The following is a 23,337-nucleotide window of genomic DNA, read 5'->3' on the forward strand; positions in this document are numbered from 1 at the left end:
AAATCCGACGACGATATCCTGTCCGGCAAAGCCAAAGCGAGTGGAAAGAAAGCTGCGGCTGTGAGCTCCGGCGACCCGGAGGCTAAAGCTCAAGGTGAGGACGGCGGCGATAAACCGTTCCTCAAAGTGGATCCGGAGCTGGTGGTCACGGTTCTCGGAGATCTGGAGCAGTTGCTCTTCAGCCAAATGCTCGGTGAGTACGGTTCTTCACGTCCACTTACTACACTCTAAAAAATGCTGGGTTGAAAATGGACTAACCCAGCGGTTGGGTGAGTACGGTTGAAAAAAACATCCGTCACGCCCACTTACTACCATTGGATCGACTGGAAAATCGTTAATTGTTTCTTCGATGCATCGCGATACAGACGAGGACAGTTCGGTAAAAGACTATAACCGGTCATAATGTATTGATTATTTTCTGACGTCATTTGTCATGCACGTGTATTGTCGCAGAGGGAGGCGGGAGTCATTAAAATGCTCCAACTACTTTAAAAGTGGACATCTGGGCACTTTTTGGCTTGCATGAACAACCTGCATGGCCTGGAGAACACACACACACACACACACACACACACACACACACTCACACACGCGCGCTGTGTGTCAATCAAAGCTATGATTTATCAGAATGATTTCTTTTACACTTGGGCATAGGGCTGTGCGATATTGAAGAAAAATGCGATATCTTTTTAAATAATGCGATATTCGATATGCGATGTGATATTGCTATTAGTGTGAAAAATCAATTTAAATTATATATTTTTAAAAATTAATACCATTTATGTGTTTCACATTCTCTCTGGGAAAAGAAAGCATCGCTACAACTTCTAAAAGTGACCAGCCTTGTTTTAGCAAACATTGTGTGTGTGTGTGTGTGTGTGTGTGTGTGTGTGTGTGTGTGTGTGTGTGTGTGTGTGTGTGTGTGTGTGTGTGTGTGTGTGTGTGTGTGTGTGTGTGGTGTGTGTGTGTGTGTGTGTGTGTGTGTGTGTGTGTGTGTGTGTGTGTGTGTGTGGGTATGTGTGTGTGTTTGTGTCAGACAGGGCGATATTGAAAGTTATTGTTTTTCACAAATTATTGCATTTAATAACTCTTTTTAATGTCAAGCAAGTCAAATAAGTAACAGGTAACAGTCCCAGTTTATCCTCTGCTATACGCGTCGACCTAAAACGGACACTTTTCACAATGTTGAAGTAGCGTATTAAAATCATTCAGCTATTGCGTGCCATTGCAATATTTTGATAATTTCGATTATCATGCACAGCCCTACTTGGGCACATAAATGTGTCTCCGCAAAACTGATATTAATCCAACTTTCGATTCCAAGTGTTAATGGAGTTCATGTCACGCTGTAAAAAAAAATTCAGGCCCCAATTGAAAATGTTGTAGTGACTGATCACATCTTAATTTTTTAGTTACATTTCTGTGAATTAAATTACATTAATTCACAGAAATTCAATTCGGCCAACTGAAAGATTTAGATGTGATCAGCCACTAGAAAATGTTCAATTGGGGCCTGATTTTTGTTTACAGTGCTCTGAAATCAACAGATATGAGCTGCGTTTTATGGTTCATCAGATCATTTCAGGGTGCGTTCACTCTCACTCGTTCATTAAAACGAACCCTGGTGCGCACCAAACAAGCGGACCGAGAGCGCTATAAAGACGGATCTCAGTCCGCTTCCAAACGAACTCTGGTGCGGTTCGACTGATATATGAACGCCACACGGACCGAAGACATGTAAACGGACCAAAAACAGGACGTGATGTCACAAGATGCGACGCATAGTCAGCTGATTTGACAACGCGGAAAGATCGGTGTATCCAAAATGAATAATGTAGCCTACGTTAGAGGGCAAACGTAGAGCAACGAGGAGGTGCCTCATCAATATTTGGTCAGATGAGCAGGTTTAGAAAATGCAAGAAAAAATGCACAAAAAGCAAACCTGGCTCTCCTCATCAGAGGACCTGTTGGCCCATTATTATCCGGTACAGAACGACTCCTGGAGCTGTTTTGAATGTTTTGAACACTTTCTGAGCTCTTCATGAGTTCTCAGCGGGTAAATAATCCCGTATGTACACGCATACAATGACCACGTTTAATCCGCACACAGCGTTGTTCTGAATGTTCGGTAAGCAGCTCCTACGTCATATAAGCCGACCAATCAGGTTGTGAGCGTCTCCCTGAGCCTTTGGTTCGGTAACTTTAGGTTCGCTGTTATAAATGCCAGTGTGAACGCTAAGCGGACCAGGACTATATGCTTTGTTTTTGTTTTTTGGTCCGGACCAAACGAACCAAACGAACCAAACTAACCGAACTACAAGTGTGAACGCACCCTCATAATCGAAGAGTGCGATATGAGCAAGCGCACACACACACACACACACAGTGGTCAAATCGTTCAGTTTCAGCTCTTTAATGAAGATGAGTGTGTGTTGTGCATCTGTGACTTTACTTTCACGTTAATTTTCGGTTGTTTGTGTGTCGGCTTAATGGAGAGATATTCGATGCGCCGTCATATCCGTCATATCGTTATATAGCCTATGACACGCTCTCACTCGTTTATTTATTTATTTACATATGTGGTTTCAACAACCGGATGCATTTGGACTTTAGTTTGGACTGTAAGGCGGCCCAGACCACCTCTTCAAGTGGCTTTGAGTATTTCCTTTTGTGTATTTGTTCTAAAAACCCGTCTCCGGCGCAATAACTCCGATCTTTCATGTATTTATACTCTTGTGTAATCGACGTGCCATCCTAAATAAACCCGTCTCTTTCGTGATACCCTGACATTTTGAATAATCCGGTCTAATATGATTTCTGACCTGTAAGGTGTCCAGAATAATAATCATACACGGTGTGTTAATAGGCCAGAGGAGAACTGAGTCTGGTTTCTCTAAGGTTTATTTTTCTCCATCATGCCCTGATGGAGTTTCGGTTCCTTTGGTCGCCTTTGGCTTGGCTTGCTCAGTTGGGGACACTAACATTATGATCCAAGTTATTCAACTAATTATACAAATAAAGTTAATTTATTAGGTTTTATTTAATTCTATAAACTATAATACTGATCTGCCAACATTGTCTCTCTATGATAAATTAAAATAAGCTGATAACATCACTGTTTTCTCCAGTACGACTGTACAGCCAAATCTAATTCTGTTTAATATTGTCCTGTTTGACACTGAAGCTGCTTTGACCCAATCGGCGTTGTAAAAGCGCGATATAAATAAAGTTGATTGATAAAAGCTCCTGTTGTCTTCTGTGCTCAGACTTGAGGTTTGTTTGATATATTTAAGAAGCGTGTTTTCTTTGAGCAGGTCAAATTAAAGCTTCAGTTCATAATCTGACTGCTTGTATTTTTTGACAAAATTGTATACATGAGGATGCGGTGAATCGTCGTGATATCGCATTGAACCGAATCGATGCCATGATAATCGAACCGAATCGTGAGACCGGTGTAGGTTCACAGCTCTAGTTTTGAGCCATATTTGCCTTTGGAGATCCGATCCCTGAATGCTGTGGAAAGCTGGACGGTGCAGGGCTTTGTTCTGTGTGTTGTGCATCCGCCCTCGTGCGATAGAAAGCGCGCTTATAGATTATTCCCCTTGGCGTGTGTCCAATATCACTCAATGATTGAGAGACAAACGCTCGGGGTGACGCTCGGCACACTGATCTGCTTTTTGTCGCCTGTGCGTCTCTCAGTGTGTGTGTGCTGGTGTCTGTAATGGCTGCTATCAGGGACACACACACGGGAAGCTTGAGACGAGGCTCGTTCAGTGTGTAGTTTGTCATCAGGCTCGATCTGCAGAGGCTGATAAATGTCGAATGCATGGACAGATGTGTGCATTATCACCTGTATGACACTGCAAAAAATGTGCTGCTTATTTAGTCATTTTATCTTGTTTCCAGTCCAAATATCGATATATTCTTAAATCAAGATGCATTCACTGGATTAGTAAAACGACGTTTTACTTCTTCTGGGGAAAAAAAATCAAAATGAAGTGAGTTTTTGCTTAAAGCTCCACTGTGTGATATTTCCCCCATCTAGCGGTGTAAAGGTTTATGACCATCCAGTGAATATTAGTTTCTGTTCCTCTCTATTCTGATTTCGTTTCAACTCCTACGGTGGCCGATTGAGTCCAAGATTAACATGGCAATCCCCCTCTTCACATTCGACACGGTGCCATCGAGTGTTAAAACGCGAAAGGCGAAGCTTGAATTTACGGGTATGTCCCTCTTTGGCTACTGTACTTTCAAGATGGAGGAGCAACATGGCGACTGGCATTCGAACCCCTCACCCGTATGTGTTTTCAATGGCATATTATAAACTTACCAGAATACTTTATTACTAGAAAGAAGTAAATATACATTAATGAGCACATATATTTTTGAAAGAACTAAGTGTTTTTAGCTAAGAATAAACTAAAAAAGTTACACAGTGTAGCTTTAAAACAGGTAAAATGATCTGCCAATGAGGTGAGAAAAATAATCTTATTTCTGTTTGCGACGGAAACAAGAAGCAAGATTATTTTTCTCACCCCATTGGCAGATCATTTTGCCTGTTTTAAGCAAAAACTCTCTTCATTTATTTTTAAGAAAACAATAAAAAATGTTTAATGTCATTTTACTTATCTTGTAAATGCATCTTGATTTAAGAATATTTAGATATTCAGACTAGAAACAAGACACAATTACTAAGTAAGAAGAACATTTTTTTGTTGCAGTTTTTGCAACTAGGGAGAATGTGTGTATAACATGCTGGCTACAGGAGCGTATGTCTCGTGAATGAGGCGATGGCTTTAATCAGGATGTTACTTTGATTTAAAACATGATCGCATCCTCCAAACACAGCATGCCCTGCATTTGGGCATCAGTCCTCAACTGGACGACCGTTTCCAGAGCTCGTCTGTCTGAATGAGCAATTTGGACCTGAATTCTTGGCATTTTTTGCTTGAAATCTCATTTTAGATCCTCCTTGCATTGTTTCTCTTCCTTGAGTTTAAAGGCTAATGAAGAGTAAACGGATGACCTGGATTTAAATGCACCGATGCTTTGTACACTCTTAGAAGAAAAGGTTGTATCAGTGCTACGTATTTGAAACCCATAAAAGTTTCTATATATTACCCTTTTTAAGTGCCAAAAGGGGTCTTTCTTGTCATTATAGAACCTTTTTAGCATAGTTCAACCCCAAAGATGATAAAAAGGTTTAAAAAAGTAGCATTTAGAGTCAACTACAAACAATGTTCTATAATGACACATTTAACAGAAATTTACAGAGAAAACAATGTGTTCTAGGGCAACTTTTTTAATCATTTACCATCAAATCCCTTTATTAAAGTGCTTTTGTCTTTTATAATCATAAATACACATGAGTTTGTTCTGCATAATAGACTTCCTTATGTGCACGTTTGGTCACAAAGACTGAACCAGAGCTCCGAATGGAGTATTTCTGTCCTCCGTGCGTTCACAGTTGCTATTGTACGGCACAGCTGGACGAACCTCTGAGGGGGAAAACGCTTAAAATATCAATCAAAGACAATAGTTCAACTCAACGACTCGAGATGAGGAGCATATATATGGAAACTCAAGGAATAAAGGGCTTCTTTCACTGCAAAAAACGCTTTTCTTACTCAGTATTTTTGTCTTGTTTCTAGTCCAAACATCTAAAAATTCTTAAAACAAGAAGTATTTACTAGACAAGCAAAAGTAATGGTCTTGTTTTGGGAAAAATAACTCAAAATGAAGAGAGTTTTTGCTTAAAATAAGATAAAAAAATCTGCCAATGGGGTAAGAAATATAATCTTATAGGCGTAAAAATGATTCATTCTAGATCTGCCACACTCCGCCCACAGATCCACAGCCACGCTAATGCATGTGTGGAGAAAGCCTGAGCCTTTCTGTCAGATGATACTTCAGTTAACCTAATGTCTTAACCTAAAGATCTCTTCGCTTAGCTCTTCGAATCAACTTCTACTTTCTATTCCTCGCTCTCGTTATAAGACTAAAGGTGACCGGGCTTCCTCTGTAGCGGCTCCTCGACGTCTTCCTCTCATTATTACATCTTCCCCCTCTGTTGCTACTTTTAAAGCAATACCGTACAAACTGTACATTCTATCCCCTTACACTGCCCCTAAACCTACCCATCACACACACGCACACACACACACACACACACACACACACACACACACACACACACACACACACACACACACACACACACACACACACACACACACACACACACAGCCGTGGATCATCAGGGAATGACACACAAGATTAAAAAATCAATGTTTTTTTTCCCCAATCCACACCTATGAATAATGAAGCTACTTCAGACCAACCCATTTTAGATTTGCGCCGGGCGCAAGAGCCATTTATCCCGCCGGGAAAATAGCAACAGCGCCGAGACCCGCCCACAAAGTTACTTGAGCTCCGCGCTTTGACACTTGCGTTTCAGATCGTTAAAATAGGGCCCTCTGTCTTCAAAACGATCACCGTCTGGGCTCTTTCTCACTCGCGCATATCAATCAAAATCAGATGAACTTACAAAAAGGTAAAAGGTCGGAACACTGACTCCATGTTCCACGTGACGTGTTTGCTAATTTTTTCCCCTGAATTGCTGTTGGGTGTGAATTGCGCTCTATAAACGCAACTCTTCTGACAACCCGATCACATGTAAATGCGTATAAATAGTTAAAGTTAAAGTATAGTATAAAGTTTTTTCTGTGATGACAAATCTTTTGCGTTGTTTTAACAGTCTGGATTCACATATAACACGTCCGCTTTTGTCCGATTCACGAACTAATGACTCATTTTACTGATCTGTCTAACACTGAACTCACGAATCGGTGTGTAATCGTTTACTCACAACACCTCTGAGATGAGAACGCAAGTGTGCTGTCCCCATTAAACAAGAGGGGTTAGGGAGAATTAGTTTTATAATCCACAGTATTTTCCTGAATTTATTTTGGGTATTAATATTGATAATGTGTAAATTACCACAAAAAAAATAGTTTAGACTGGAATAAGGTGAAACCAGAGTAACGCAAGTTGTTGATAGCTGGCTGATAATGTTATTAAATTTTATATGGTAGAGAATTAGACAAATATCAGACAATATTTTCTATTAAATTTTTAATGCTATTTTTTAATGATTGTTGCCAAAATAATGAATCAGTTAACCATGGAAACTGGGTAAAAACGGGGAACAAAAGAAACACATCAAGACGTCATACATAATGAAAAAAAAAAAAAAAAAGATTATTTGTATTTATTTTACGTGTGTGTGTGTGTGTGTGTGTGTGTGTATATGTGTGTGTGTGTGTGTGTGTGTGTGTGTGTGTGTGTGTGTGTGTGTGTGTGTGTGTGTGTGTGTGTGTGTGTGTGTGTGTGTGAGCCTGTTTATGTGGTTTATGAGGACACAAATTTGTATAACTACATGGGTATTACACTGGTATTACACTATAAATGTGGTTTATGAGGACATATCAAATGTCCTCATAATTCAAATGGCCTTAAAAACATACTAAATGATGTTTTTTTGAGAAAGTAAAAATGCAGAATGTTTCCTGTGATGGGTAGGTTTAGGGGCAGTGTGTGTGTGTGTGTGTGTGATGGGTAGGTTTAGGGGCAGTGTGTGTGTGTGTGTGTGATGGGTAGGTTTAGGGGCAGTGTAAGGGGATAGAAAATACGGTTTGTACAGTATAAAAACCATTACGCCTATGGAGAGTCCCTGTAAACCACATAGACCAACATGTGTGTGTGTGTGTGTGTGTGTGTGTGTGTGTGTGTGTGTGTGTGTGTGTGTGTGTGTGTGTGTGTGTGTGTGTGTGTGTGTGTGTGTGTGTGTGTGTGTGTGTGTGTGCTAAAATACCAACCGTTAAAAAATGCTATGGCAGTGTGTGGCTACAGGACCAAACTAATCGTCCTTATTTTGGGTAGTTTAGGACATGTGCATAGACTGTGTCAGAGGCTTGCAGATTGCTGGACTGAGTAAAAAGAGCTCTAAGCGAATAGCCAGATATTGTTCTGTGTCAGCAATCATCGGCAGTCTGCATGTTTGGAGAAGACGATGTCACCTTTTTCCATAACCTGTTGATGAATGTGGTCGTGACGGTTCGCATTGTCTGTAATGTCAGGATAAACATGATCTTGAGCTCTTTGAGATCTTTGTAAATATTTGGATGTTGTGTTGTTTTAATCAGTATTTGTCATTCCAAATAAAATAATTGTGTGTGTGTGTGCGCGTGCACGTGTGTGTGTGTGGATGACCATGTCTGGTCAGCTAGACAGCCACCACCGAAGACCATTTCTGACTCAGGAAAAACCCTGAAATGTAACTTAAATAGTTGAAACTTGGCTAGCTTTAACTAGCTAATTCAATAAATGCTAACTTCCTATTTCATAACACAATGCTTTGATAGCATTAGCATAGCACCTGCTGAATGAGTACGGCAATAAAGATAATTTAAGATAGTTCTCACTCCAATCTCATGCTCCACTGATCATGATGGAAACTCCCCAAAATGCTAAACATTAAATATTAAATCCCCCACTTAACATTAATTTTGCACAGCAAAATTATATAACATTATATAACACTTATTTTTGGCATTTATCCTCCCTTTGGAGTTTCTTGGCAAAGAATGCAGGGAAATGGAAATCTCAGCCCAGTTTCGGTTAAATTTCTAAATTACAAGAAACAAGTCCATAAAGCTCAATATAATAAAACAATTCAGAATTACTTAAAATATGTGAGTTTTGTGAACTCAAAGGAAAAGGAACGTTATAAATACTCATCCACTGCTATTTTTTTTTGGGGGGGGGGGGGAAATAACTCAAAATTAGGAGAGTTTTTGCTTAAAATAGATTATTTTTCTCACCCCATTGGCAGATTATGTATCTTATTTTAAGCAAAAACTCTCTTCATTTTGAGTTATTTTTCCTCAAAACAAGACAATTACTTTTGCTTGTCTAGTAAATACTTAGAAAAGCATTTTTTGCAGTGTGAAAGTTCATTTGATTGAACTCATTTGTTTAATTTAAGTTTGCCGTACTCAAACCGGTTCATTATTTTGAGCGTTAGGGTTTACTGCAGTGCATCTTGTCGTCTCGTTTACTTTTTCCACCATGCTCGTCTCTCGATCTGATGTAATTAGCTAGAGTTAATTCTCTCGTGGGAATGGACTTGATTGACATGAGTTATCTGCTGTACAGTAATGCTTGTAAACCACCTCTCTCTGTTGTCCAGTCGTTAATAACGTCAGGCCAGGCGTCGTGCCTAACTGCACCATGGGATTGATTGGACATGCGGTTGACATGCTGACCGCCGCCCACGCTGCTTTTCAAGAGATTGTGTGGCTGTTTACAACCGCTTGAATAGACATCATTCGTTATTTAGGACGGAAGAAGACTTTCATCCTTAGATTTAATGTTCTTAATGTAGGCGATGGAGGGAAAGCTGTGTGCTTGTTGGCTCATTTCATGCTGGGTTAATGCTAAAGACTGTTAGACACCTTTAGTTGCTTAAACTAAAGGCTGAAAATCAAAGACAAGCTCTTTAAAAAGGTCATCTCCCTGTTTCAATCTCAATGGGAAGCTTGTCTTTATCAAACTATGTCATGTAAATAAAATAAATGGACTGCATTTGTATAGCGCTTTCAACAGACCCTACGGCCATCCTAAGCTCTTTACATATTGCCTATGTATGTTAGGTATTACACTTACCTAAAGGATTATTAGGAGCACCATACTAATGCTGTGTTTCGCCTCCAGAACTGCCGTAATTCTCCGTGGCATTGATTCAACAAGCTGCTGAAAGCATTCTTTAGAAATGTTGGCCCATATTGATAGGAGAGCATCTTGCAGTTGATGGAGATTTGTGGGATGCACATCCAGGGCACGAAGCTCCCGTTCCAGCACATCCCAAAGATCCTCTATTGGGTTGAGATCTGGGGACTGTGGCGGCCATTTTAGTACAGTCAACTCATTGGCATGTTCAAGAAACCAAATTGAAATGATTGGAGCTTTGTGACATGGTGCATTATCCTGCTGGAAGTAGCCATCAGAGAATGGGCACATGGTGGTCATAAAGGGATGGACATGGTCAGAAACAATGCTCAGGTAGGCCGTGGCATTTAAACGATGCCCAATTGGCACTAAGGAGCCTAAAGTGTGCCAAGAAAACATCCCCCACACCATTACACCACCACCACCAGCCTGCACAGTGGGAACAAGGCATGATGGATCCATGTTCTCATTCTGTTTACGCCAAATTCTGACTCTACCATCTGAATGGCTCAACAGAATTCGAGACTCATCAGACCAGGCAACATTTTTCCAGTCTTCAACTGTCCAATTTTGGTGAGCTTGTGCAAATTGTCGCCTCTTTTTCCTATTTGTAGTGGAGATGAGTGGTACCCGGTGGGGTCTTCTGCTGTTGTAGCCCATCCGCCTCAAGGTTGTGCGTGTTGTGGCTTCACAAATGCTTTGCTGCATACCTCGGTTGTAACGAGTGGTTATTTCAGTCAAAGTTGCTCGTCTATCAGCTTGATAGTTTTGATGCCACGCTCAAAATTGCTTAAATCACCTTTCTTTCCCATTCTGACATTCAGTTTGGAGTTCAGGAGATTGTCTTGACCAGGACCACACCCCTAAATGGGGAACCAGCATCTGCCGTCCCATTCTATCACTGGCTGATGCGGAGAAGCTTGTCCACGCCTTTATCTCCTCCAGGCTGGACTACTGCAATGCGCTCCTTATTGGCATCCCTAGCAAAAATCTCCAGAGGCTGCAGTGTATTCAGAACAGCGCTGCTAGGATCCTCATGAGGGTGCGCAAATATGACCATATCACCCCCATTCTAAAATCACTCCACTGGCTTCCTGTGTCGTTCAGGATCGAGTACAAGATCTCTCTCCTTACCCACCAGTGCATCCATGGTGATGCTCCCTCGTATCTTAAGGAACTCCTCACCACACAAACAGCCACTCGTAACCTCCGCTCTGTTTCGCTGTATCGCCTCAAAACTCCCACAGCCAATCTCCGTACTATGGGGGATCGGGCCTTCTGCTCGGCAGCCCCCAGTCTGTGGAATGCTCTCCCTGACCACCTGCGGACTCCACAGACTATAGATACTTTTAAGCGTGGTCTTAAAACCCACCTTTTTAGCAGAGCTTTTAATTGACTTGCTACTTGTTTAATTTATTTTATTTTATTTTTCGGTTTTATTTATTTATTGTTGTTGATTGTTTTGTTTTTTGTTTTTAAATTCTGTAGCACTTTGAGATTTTGTTTAATATTAAGTGCATTATAAATAAAATTTATTATTATTATTATTATTAAATGCATTGAAGCAACTGCCATGTGATTGGCTGATTAGATAATTGCATGAATGAGAAATTCAACAGGTGTTCCTAATAATCCTTTAGGTGAGTGTATATCTGCTAACACTTTATTTTATTGCCAATCAGACTTTCTACTGACTATAAGTGACTTTGCAACCTAACAGTCTACTAATACTCTAATGAGAGCTAGTTGACATGCAGTTACAAAGTTACTTATAGGCTCATTCACAATGAGACGTTCTCTGGGCTTGGTCATAATAAACTGAATCTTACAGGATATTCTTACAGTGTGATGACCTCTTATATGTCCAAAGCTCAAGGAATATTTGATTTCTCACTTCATGACCACTTTAAAGTAGGCCTAACTGTTTTCTAAGTGAATATTTAGTAAAGTGTAATCTATTCCTGTGATCACAGCTGAATTTTCAGCATCATTATCCTTTTTAAATAAGAGCTTACGCTCTACAAACATTTTAACTTTGGCGTATATGCATAAAATGATCAAATTTGATGCTTGGTTTAAAGGGGTGGTGTCATGCGATTTGACTTTTTTAACTTTAGTTAGTGTGTAATGTCGCTGCTTGAGCATAAACAGTCTCTGCAAAGTTACAGCGCTGAAAGTTCACTGCAAACGGAGATATTGTCTTTTAAAGTTACGGCAGTTTATTGCCTACAAAAATGGCCGGTTTGGACTACAACGAGCTTCTTCCTGGGTTGGTGACATCATAAACCCTCGCTAGTCTCCGCAGATGTGACTTCTGCCCGTAATGGGAAGGGGCGTGGCCTTAACCTGTGCTTGGCACTTCAGCCAATAAAAATACAGGAAACTACATTTGGCCATCTGACCAATCTAAGACCATTGCGTTTTTCAGAGGGAGGGGCTTCATAGAAGCAGGAAGCAGACGAGCCGTTCAAAGGACAGACAGCGGTGGGGAATAAAGGGAGAATAGAAGAAAAATACAGTGTTTAAAAAAAAAAAGAAGTATTAAGACATGTTATACTGCACCCCATAAACACAACCAAGCCTAGATAAAAACACGAACCACCGCTTTAATCTTGCTCCTCCTACAGCATAGAGTAGTTGATGGAAAGCATCGTTTTGCACTGTATTTTGATTGGTGATTATGTGTGCAGATCCGGAGTCTCAAAGGAAGCGGACGGTTCAGAATGTTCTGGATCTCCGACAGAACCTGGAGGAAACCATGTCCAGCCTGCGAGGAGCTCAGCTCAGCCAGAGGTGAGGAGAACCAGCACAACAGCCAAATTCATTCACCACAATGCAAATACCAATACCAATGTGCCACAAATCATCACCAAGAGCATGAATATAAACAATGCTTCATATTATACACAAATAATAACTTTTTCCACAACCACCATGCATGCAGCCTCCCACGTCTTTTGGGAAAGTTTCCACTTCGGTCATTCAAACACCTGGCTGCCACATTCACAAACACACAGTGAAACAGTCCATCAATAGATGACCACACACACACACACACACACACACACGTTTTTTGTGGGGAGATTCCATTGGCGTAATGGTTTTTATACCGTACAAACCATATTTTCTATCACCCTAACCCTAATGATTTATTAATTAAACAAAAGAATGATAAATTCTATGAATGTTTTTCCCCCCAGAAATTCTGTGTTGTGTATTTTAATTTTCTGGCAATCAGATTATGTCATAGAACATTAATGGAATTAATATATTTCTGTCATGGTTTCTTCAAGTTAAGCCGAACTTTTATTTTGACAGGTTGCCACGAAGAGCTTTAAGTTTGTGTGTGTTTCTGATATTATTCAGATAGTTTTTCTCAGATGAAACGCGTGTGTGTGTGTGTTTGTGCGTGCGCGTAGATGAAGTTCATACATTCACGTCCTCATATAGAGACTGAAAACACAATGAGTATCACGTGTGTGTGTTTGTAAATGAAGTTCATGGGTCCATGTCCTCATATACAGACTGAAAACACAACGAGTATCACGTGTGTGTGTGTGTGTGTGTGTGTGTGTGTGTGTGTGTGTGTGTGTGTGTGTGTGTGTAGATGAAGTTCATGCGTTCATGTCCTCATATACAGACTGAACACACAACGAGTATCACGTGTGTGTGTGTGTGTGTGTGTGTGTGTGTGTGTGTGTGTGTGTGTGTGTAGATGAAGTTCATGCGTTCATGTCCTCATATACAGACTGAAAACACAACGAGTATCACGTGTGTGTGTGTGTGTGTGTGTGTGTGTGTGTGTAGATGAAGTTCATGCGTTCATGTCCTCATATACAGACTGAAACACAACGAGTATCGTGTGTGTGTGTGTGTGTGTGTGTGTGTGTGTGTGTGTGTGTGTGTGTGTGTGTGTGTGTGTGTGTGTGTGTGTGTTTAGATGCAGTTCATGCATTCATGTCCTCATATAGAGACTGAAAACACAACTAGTATCACGTGTGTGTGTGTGTGTGTGTGTGTGTGTAGATGAAGTTCATGCATTCATGTCCTCATATAGAGACTGAAAACACAACTAGTATCACGTGTGTGTGTGTGTGTGTGTGTGTAGATGAAGTTCATGTCCTCATATAGAGGCTGAAAACACCACGAGCGCCACGCATGCTTCAGTGTGTGTGTGCGTGCGTGCTTGCGTGCGTGCGTGCGTGTGTGTGTGTGTGTGTATGTGAAGTTCATGCGTTCATGTCATCATATAGAGGCTGAAAACACCACAAGCGCCACGCATGCTTTAGTGTGTGTGTGGAAAACCAAACCATTCATTCACACACACAACATGAGAATTCATATTTAAACATGAGGTTTAATTTTCACACACACTAGTCTATATCACCGTCTGATGGAAGTGTGCCGACCTGCTTTTGATTTATTCATCAGACTTTTGACAATTTCCACGTTTTTATGACTGGATTCCGCGATTCCGTCCGAGTTTTCTGCAAATAGGGCCCTAAAAAAGGGGCCTTAACCCAGTGCTAGCAAAGTGTACCTAATAAAGTGGCCAAGTGTGTGTTCATATTAAAGTGACAGAGATAGCTAGAGAGAATCTACAGAGTACGGACCGTCCTATGCCTGATCCGGATGAAAGTATTCTCCTTCTCTAAAGGTGTGCTAGATGTGCTTAGCATAGCAATTGTGCTAACTTTTATCCTGAGTTTTTCCCCTAGAGATCTCAGCCTGTCCTTCTTCCTAACATCAAACCTTTCCCTGCAGGCTAACCGTCCTCTACTCTACTAAGTGTCTGAGTAAAACATTGTTATAGTAGACGAGCATGCTTTCCAGACCTGCAGCTAATGTCCTCCATTTTAACCGCGTACAGCACTTGTGTAAGGAGGATGAGCTTTCCGAAGACTTGATGGTGCAGGCGTAAAAATGATTCATTCTAGATCCGCCACACTCCGCCCACAGATCCACAGCCATGCTAATGCATGTGTGGAGAAAGCCTGAGCCTTTCTGTCACATGATACTTCAGTTAACCTAATGTCTTAACCTAAAGATCTCTACGCTTAGCTCTTCGAATCAACTTCTACTTTCTATTCCTCGCTCTCGTTATAAGACTAAAGGTCTTCCTCTGTAGCGGCTCCTCGACGTCTTCCTCTCAGTATTACATCTTCCCCCTCTGTTGCTACTTTTAAAGCATCTTTAAAAACTCATTTATATTCTTTATGTTTTATCTGATGGTGTAAATGCTTTCCCATGTACCCTCAATGTTTATATCTAATGTGTAATTCTGTTTTAATGCTCTTGTACAGCACCTTGGTTGTTTTTAATGTGCTAAATCAATAAACTACACTGCATAAAATGCTTTTCTTACTTAGTATTTTTGTCTTGTTTCTAGTCAAAATATCTTAAAATTCTTACATTAAGAAACATTTACTAGACAACAACATGAGGATAAAAGTAAAAACTTACTTTTGAGTTTTTGCTCAAAAGTTATTGTCTTGTTTTGGGGGAAAATAACTCAAAATGAAGAGAGTTTTTGCTTAAAATAAGATAAATAATCTGCCAATGGGGTGAGAAAAATAATCTTAATTCAAACAGAAAACAAGATTATTTTTCTCACTCCATTGGCAGATTATTGATCTTATTTTAAGCAAAAACTCTCTTCATTTTGAGTTATTTTTCCCCAAAACAAGACAATAATTTTACTTGTCTAGAAATTGTTTCTTAATGTAAGAACTTTTAGATATTTTGACTAGAAACAAGACAAAAATACTAAGAAAGAAAAGCTTTTTTGCAGTATAAACTAAACTAAACTAAACCTTCAAGAGAGATTCATGGCTTTATGCTGTCTTCACGTGCTATCAGAAATGTAATATTTTCAGCTTCAGGAGTCGTGATTATGAGCTTGTTGTGTTCAGGCGCTTTGTTGTCGGAAAGAATGGAGGACGCCAGGTTCATACTTTTGTGCGTCTTAGGAAAATGTTATTTTAACACTATACCCATTACAGTCATTTCAGAAAATCATAGAATCACTGGCAAACACAGCAGCACAACACGAAAGGCATAATGTAGACAAGATAAGGCTGCTTAAAGACTAAAATGGCAATAGTTTTCAGACATACATGATCCTATTGTATAGCTACTTTTACCACACTATCTAGATCATCAGCTTGCTCACTATTCTATGATGGTCAACTACCAGCAGCCATATCACCCTGTAGCCCAAGACTGGTTTCCCACTGAAGCTAAGCAGGGCTGAGCCTGGTCAGTACCTGGATGGGAGACCAACTGGGAAAACCAGGAGCTGCTGGTAGAGGTGTTAGTGAGGCCAGCAGGGGGTGCTCACCCTGTGCAACACGACCCGGTTGCTAGGGTGTGTTGAGGTGGTTGCTAGGGTATTCTGAAAACCCAAGTTAACATTAATTGATTGGTTTGAGTGACATTTTGGCAACAAAAAATGTTTTTTTTTGAGGTAGGCCAATTTTTGTTTGCTTTCACTCATTTCCCAGTCATTTTGAATGCCGAATTGTCAATGTACAACTGAAACATTTGAGAGAACATCCCATAAACTTCATCCCAACTGACTTCATAAATTGAATTGTGCACTGGAGCGCAGTCATGCTGGGACAGGAAGGGGCCGTCCACAAACTGATCCCACAAAGTTGGGAGCGTGAAATTGTCCAAAAATGTCTTGGTGAAGCATTAAGAGCTCCTTTCACTGGAACTAAGGGGCCAACCCCTGAAAAACAACCCCACCCCATAATCCCCCTCCACCAAACTTTACACTTGGCACAATGCAGCCAGGCAAGTCCCGTTCTCCGGGCAACCACCAAACCCAGACTCGTCCATGTGATTGTCAGACTGAAGCGTGATTGGTCGCTCAGAGAACACGTCTCACTGCTCTAGAGTCCAGTGGCGGCTGCTTAACTCCACTGCATCCCACGCTTTGCATTGCTCTTGGTGATGTAAGGCTTGGATGAGCTGCTCGGCCATGGAAATCCATTCCATGAAGCTCTCTCCGCTGTTCTTGAGCTCATCTGAAGGCCACAGAAGTCTGGAGGTCTGGAGCGATTGACTGACATCTGGAGTTGGTGACTTCTGCGCACTGTGACCCTCAGCATGCGCTGACCCCGCTCTGGGATTTAACACTTCGTGGCTGAGTTGCTGTTGTTCCCAATGGCTTCCACTTTGTTCTAATCCCACTAACAGTTGAGCGTGGAATATTTAGTAGTGAGGAAATGTCAGGAATGGCCTTATTGCACAGGTGTCAGCCTATCACGGCCCCACGCTTGAGTTCACTGAGCTCCTGAGAGCGACCCATTCTTTCACTAATGTGTGTAGAAGCGTCTGCAGGCCGAGAGCTGGAGTTATACACCTGTGGCCATGAAGAGATCCAACAACTGAACTCAACTATACTTCATGTAAAATAACCCTAACCCTAACCTTTAGGTCACAAACACCTTGTGAAACCTTTAATTGGGCTGATATAATCCTTCTATATTTGTATTAATCGTTCTATATAATATCTTGCAATTGATCATGCTTGAGACACACACACACACACACACACACACACACACACACACACGCACGCGCTTCAACATACAGCATCAAAACAACACAATTACATTTTATTCAAAGTAAATTATCAAATACTCTGTTCTTTTTTAGTTACTAAAACTCTTTTTGTGTTAGTGAACTAATGTTTGTTATTGTTTATCTAATCTATCAAATTAAAAGTTTTCTTTAAAATCGTACAAAAACATCATGAAGACTTGAGGGTAAACATTTCTAGCAACATCCTAAAAGTTGCGTGGCGATGCATTAGCACATGCGATGGTCTTGTGCTGGTCACTTTTGCATGGCCTAACACACTTTTTCAGACGATGTTGAAGTGTAGTTTAAGTCTCGCTCTGGCCTCTACAGTGCTTGTTGATCTTAGTAATGAGAAAACTATAAATGTTCTTGCCACACAGCGCATGACGTGGAGCGAGCAGATCTTTGCTTTGGCTTCGAGCAGATGTGATGTGGCACTGAAAGAGAATGGAAAAGCAGGTCATGAGGTTTGGGAGTGGCTGGGCTGTCCGGTGCAGAGAAATAAGGCTGTGTGTGTGTGTGTGTGTGTGTGTGTGTGTGTGTGTGTGTGTGTGTGTGTGTGTGTGTGTGTGTGTGTGTGTGTGTGTGTGTGTGTGTGTGTGTGTGTGTGTGTGTGTGTGTGTGTGTGTGTGTGTGTGTGTGTGTGAGCCTGTTTATGTGGTTTATGAGGACACAAATTTGTATAACTACATGGGTATTACACTGGTATTACACTATAAATGTGGTTTATGAGGACATATCAAATGTCCTCATAATTCAAATGGCCTTAAAAACATACTAAATGATGTTTTTTTGAGAAAGTAAAAATGCAGAATGTTTCCTGTGATGGGTAGGTTTAGGGGCTGTGTGTGTGTGTGTGTGTGTGTGTGTGTGTGTGTGTGTGTGTGTGTGTGTGTGTGTGTGTGTGTGTGTGTGTGTGTGTGTGTGTGTGTGTGTGTGTGTGTGTGTGTGTGTGTGTGTGTGTGTGTGTGTGTGTGTGTGTGTGTGTGTGTGTGTGTGTGTGTGTGTGTGTGTGATGGGTAGGTTTAGGGGCTGTGTAAGGGGATAGAAAATACGGTTTGTACAGTATAAAACCATTACGCCTACGGAGAGTCCCTGTAAACCACATAGACCAACTGATATTATTCAGATAGTTTTTCTCAGATGAAACGCGTGTGTGTGTGTGTTTGTGCGTGTGCGTAGATGAAGTTCATACATTCACGTCCTCATAAAGAGACTGAAAACACAACGAGTATCACGTGTGTGTGTGTGTGTGTGTGTGTGTGTGTGTGTGTGTGTGTGTGTGTGTGTGTGTGTGTGTGTGTGTGTGTGTCTGTGTGTCTGTGTGTGTGTGTGTGTGTGTGTGTGTGTGTGTGTGTGTGTGTGTGTGTGTGTGTGTGTGTGTGTGTGTGTGTGTTTTTCAGATGCTTTTTGAAAGTACAGAGAAATAAAACATGTATTCTGACTGGAAACTCCCATGCGGCCCTTTATCTCCAGTCCAGCTCCTCTGCTATACTGCTATATATTTAGGGATTTAAAATTTTTGGCTGATACCGATAACCGATAATTGTTTATATTTTAAAACGCCGGTACCGATATATTATATATCTAAATGCAAATTTTCGATTAATTTTGGAGAGCCTGATAACATACGATTACAGCATGTTTTAAAACATTGCTAGCATGAATTAGCACATTGTTAGCATGTTCTCCCATGGTTTAGCATTTGTTAGCAGGAATTAGCAGATTGTTAGCCTCATTTAACAAGTTGTTAACATAATTAGCACGATGGATGGATGGATGGATGGATGGATGGATGGATGGATGGATGGATGGATGGATGGATGGATGGATGGATGGATAGACGCACAGACGGACGGACAGATAGGCACAAGTTTTTTTTCTGGTATTTCGCAGCTGTCTGGTGATTGTCAAATTAGCCAAATCTAATTTTGTTGCAGTGTTGTCCTGTTTGACACTGAAGCTGCTTTGACACAATTGTGATTGTAAAAGCGCGATATAAATAAAGTTGATTGATTGAGAGAAGCGGGTCCTCAGTGTTAGCTGTTGTATTATTAATTTGAGCTGGTTATGCAATCCACAGTGGGTACAGAAAGTATTCAGACCCCCTCAAATTTTTCACTCTGTTATATCGCAGCCATTTGGTAAAATCATTTAAGATTTCATTTTTAATCTTTTTTTTCTCATTAATGTACACACAGCACCACATATTGACAAAAAAAAACACAGATTTGTTGACATTTTTGCAGATTTATTAAAAAAGAAAAACTGTAGTATCCCATGGTCCTCATTATTTAGACCTTCTGCTCAGTGTTTAGCAGAAGCACCTTTTGATCTAATACAGCCGTGAGTCTTTTTGGGGAAGATGCCACAAGTTTTCCACCGCTGGATTTGGGGATCCTCTGCCATTCCTCCTGCAGATCCTCTCCAGTTCTGTCAGGTTGGATGGTAAATGTTGGTGGACAGCCATTTTCAGGTCTCTCCAGAGATGCTCAATTGGGTTTAAGTCAGGGCTCCAGCTGGGCCATTCAAGAACAGTCACGGAGTTGTTGTGAAGCCAGTCCTTCATTATTTTAGCTGTGTGCTTAGGGTCATTGTCTCGATAGAAGGTGAACCTTCGGCCCAGTCTGAGGTCTTGAGCAATCTGGAGAAGGTTTTCGTCCAGGATATCCCTGTATTTGGCCACATTCATCTTTCCCTCGATTGCAAACAGTCGTCCTGTCCCTGCAGCTGAAAAACACCCCCACAGCATTATGCTGCCACCACGTGCTTCACTGTAGGGGCTGTATTGAACAGGTGATATTTTTCTCCACAAATACCGCTTCGAATTAAGGCCAAAAAGTTCTATCTTGGTCTCATCAGACCAGAGAATCTTATTTCTCACCTTGGAGTCCTTCAGGTGTATTTAAGCAAACGTTAATGTGTCTTGCTCTGAGGAGAGGCTTCCGTTGGGCCGGTCTGCCATAAAGCCGACTGGTTAAGGGGTCAGTGATGGTTGACTTTCTACAACTTTCTCCCATCTCTGCATCTCTGTAGCTCAGCCACAGTGATCTTTGGGTTCTTCTTTACCTCTCTCACCAAGGCTCTTCTCTCCCTTTAGCTCAGTTTGGCCGGATGACCAGCTCTAGAAAGGGTTCTGGTCGTCCCAAACGTCTTCATTTAAGGATTATGGAGGCCACTGTGCTCTTAAGAACCTTAAGTGTAACAGGATGTTTTAGTAACCTTGGCCAGATCTGTGCCTTGCCAGAAGTCTGTCTCTGAGCTCTTCCGGCAGTTCCTTTGACCTCCTGATTCTCATTTGCTCTGACGTGCACTGTGAGCTGTAAGGTCTGATATAGACAGGTGTGTGGCTTTCCTAATCAAGTCCAATCAGTATAATCAAACACAGCTGGACTCAAATGAAGGTGTAGAACCATCTCAAGGATGATCAGAAGAAATGGACAGCACCTGAGCTAAATATATGAGTGTCACAGCAAAGGGTCTGAATACTGAGGAACATGTGATATTTAGTTTTTCTCTTTTTTTAAATCTGCAAAAATGTCAACAATTCTGTGTTTTTCTGTCAATATGGGGTGCTGTAGCAAAGGGCTACAATATAACAAAGAGTGAAAAATTTAAGGGGGTCTGAATACTTTCCGTATGGTCAGTTCTTTGTGAAATTGGAGAAAATGAAATGTTGATTTTAAATTTTTAGAATGCAATTTATTTTGTAAAAATTGTAAAAATGGTCGAATAAAGAGATTGTTAAGCCTCTCTCTCTCTCTCTCTCTCTCTCTCTCTCTCTCTCTCTCTCTCTCTCTCTCTCTCTCTCTCTCTCTCTCTCTCTCTCTCTCTCTCTCTCTCTCTCTCTCACTCTCTCTCTCTCTCTCTCTCTCTGCAGTTGTTTGGACAGCAGTGCCTGTTATGACAGCGATGAGACGAACGCCCGCAGTATCTCCAGCCTGTCGAATCGCTCGTCTCCTCTCTCGTGGCGTCAGGGCCAGTCCAGTCCTCGTCTGCAGGCGGGCGACGCCCCGTCCTCCACCGGCTGCAGTTATTCGGGCCCCGGGGCCGCGCCCCAGTACTCCCACACCATGCCCACGCGCTCCATCAGCCACGCGCCCCGCAGCCAGTTCATCGACCCCGGGGACCTGAAGTCCGGATACCTGAGCGATTCGGACGTTCTGTGCAAGAGCCTCAATGACGAGGACGACGACGACAATCTGGCCAACGGGTGAGCGTCTGCATGGGTTTTGTTTTAGCTTGGAAACAACGATTACAATCTAGTATTTTATAGTATTCAACAACAATTACAATATAAAATACAATATAGTATTCATAGATTAACTCTACCCACCAGCGTTTTAAAAAAAGTTGCCAGTCAGCGCCATTGAGAACATGACAACACCATTTTCACCCAAAATTTAATACCTCATATAATATTTTGTTTTATGAATATCTGAGCATGCAAAATATCAAAAGATAAAGCAGACCCTTTTCTTTTAAACAAAACAAAAACAAAACTTTTTTTTAATGAGTGAGTTTCATAAAAAAGCAAATTTGTGAACAAAAAGCTGAGAAAGTCATGTGTGTGTGAAAGACTGACTCCAGATCAGATTTAGAGATGATCGTCTTGGGTCCAAATCTCATTCAGTTACATTAAGCAGTTTTAATTCATATGATGTTTAATAATGATGATCACGTTATTTTTCATATGCATATGATTACATGTGATCGCTTGTTTCTGCGTCTTCCTCGCCTGTGTTTTGTCCAGGAGATTCAGTACTCATTCAGGAGAAGCGTAATGGCGCCCTCTAGTGTCTGACAGTGAAAACACAGAAAATCAGTTTTTGGCCTGAATGCGTTTTCTCATAAATAACGGAAAATTCTGTGTTTGGCGGGGAAAGAGTTAAAAAGGCCATCAATGAGAGGTCATCTAATTAGCCACATTAGCAGAGAAGCCTGCGGAGATTAAATGCCTCTTGGTATTGCGGCAGCTTTGTATATATAAGTAATTTTGCAGCCCTTACCGTAATGCATTTTTTCAGGATTGGTCAGCATTTTATTGTTCAGTAGTAGTTCGATAGCAGCTTTGCAGACAGCGAGATCACACACACCAAAATAATAGCAAGTAGGCATTTAGCAGACACTTTTATGCTGTGATCTGCAGCTCAGTGACAATCCCTCTGGAGCATCTCAGGTTTACGCATCTGGCTCAAGGGCACAATAATAGGGACGGCTTGAATGAGCAACCTTCCGCTTATTTTGTATTAGCTTTATATATATATGTATACAGCATATGCACTGATAAGGCATAACAATATGAGCACTGACCGGAGAATAACACTGATGATCTCTTCATCACGGCTCCTGTTAGTGGGTGGGATATATTCGGCAGCAAGTGAACATTTTGTCCTCAGAGTTGATGTGTGTGAAGCAGGAGAAATGGGCAAGCGTAAGGATTTGAGCGAGTTTGGCCAGATTGTGACGGCTAGACGACTGGGTCAGAGCATCTCCAAAACTGCAGCTCTTGTGGGCTGTTCCCGGTCTGCAGTGGTCAGTATCTATCAAAAGTGCTCCAAGGAAGGACCAGTGGAGAACCGGCCACAGGGTCATGGGCGGCCAAGGCTCATTGATGCACGTGGGGAGCGAAGGCTGGCCCGTGGGGTCCGATCAAACAGACGAGCTACTGGAGCTCAAACTGCTCCAGAAGTTAATGCTGGTTCTGATAGAAAGCTGTCAGAATACACAGAGCAGCTCAGTTTGAGGCGTATGGGGCGGCATAGGGTGACCTCTGACCCCGCCGAAAGCACCAACAGTGGCACGTGAGCATCAGAACTGGACCACGGAGCAATGGAAGAAGGTGGTCTGGTCTGAGGAATCACGTGCTCTTCTACATCATGTGGATGGCCGGGTGTGTGTGTGTGTGGCTTACCTGAGGAACACATGGCCCCAGGATGCACTATGGGAAGAAGGACT

General features: G+C 41.5%; 1 protein-coding gene and 1 pseudogene across 2 annotated transcripts in view; both read left to right on the forward strand.

Annotated features, from left to right (window-relative positions):
- nav1b (neuron navigator 1b) overlaps positions 1–23,337 on the forward strand; it is a 143,976-nt gene that overhangs the window by 15,244 nt on the left and 105,395 nt on the right. Inside the window, exons 1-3 of one of the 2 annotated variants that reach the window (XM_067460495.1) lie at positions 1–193; positions 12,480–12,582; positions 21,260–21,592. The exon at positions 1–193 is cut by the window's left edge and continues 665 nt beyond it. In XM_067460495.1, coding sequence (XP_067316596.1) covers positions 1–193; positions 12,480–12,582; positions 21,260–21,592 — 629 coding nt within the window. The remainder of the gene's footprint in view (positions 194–12,479; positions 12,583–21,259; positions 21,593–23,337) is intronic. The other variant, XM_067460494.1, reaches the window with a different exon arrangement.
- On the forward strand, positions 15,981–16,096 carry LOC137094671 (5S ribosomal RNA; annotated as a pseudogene).

The sequence above is a fragment of the Pseudorasbora parva genome, chromosome 12, assembly GCF_024679245.1.
Source record: "Pseudorasbora parva isolate DD20220531a chromosome 12, ASM2467924v1, whole genome shotgun sequence".
NCBI classification, from domain to species: Eukaryota; Metazoa; Chordata; class Actinopteri; order Cypriniformes; family Gobionidae; genus Pseudorasbora; species Pseudorasbora parva.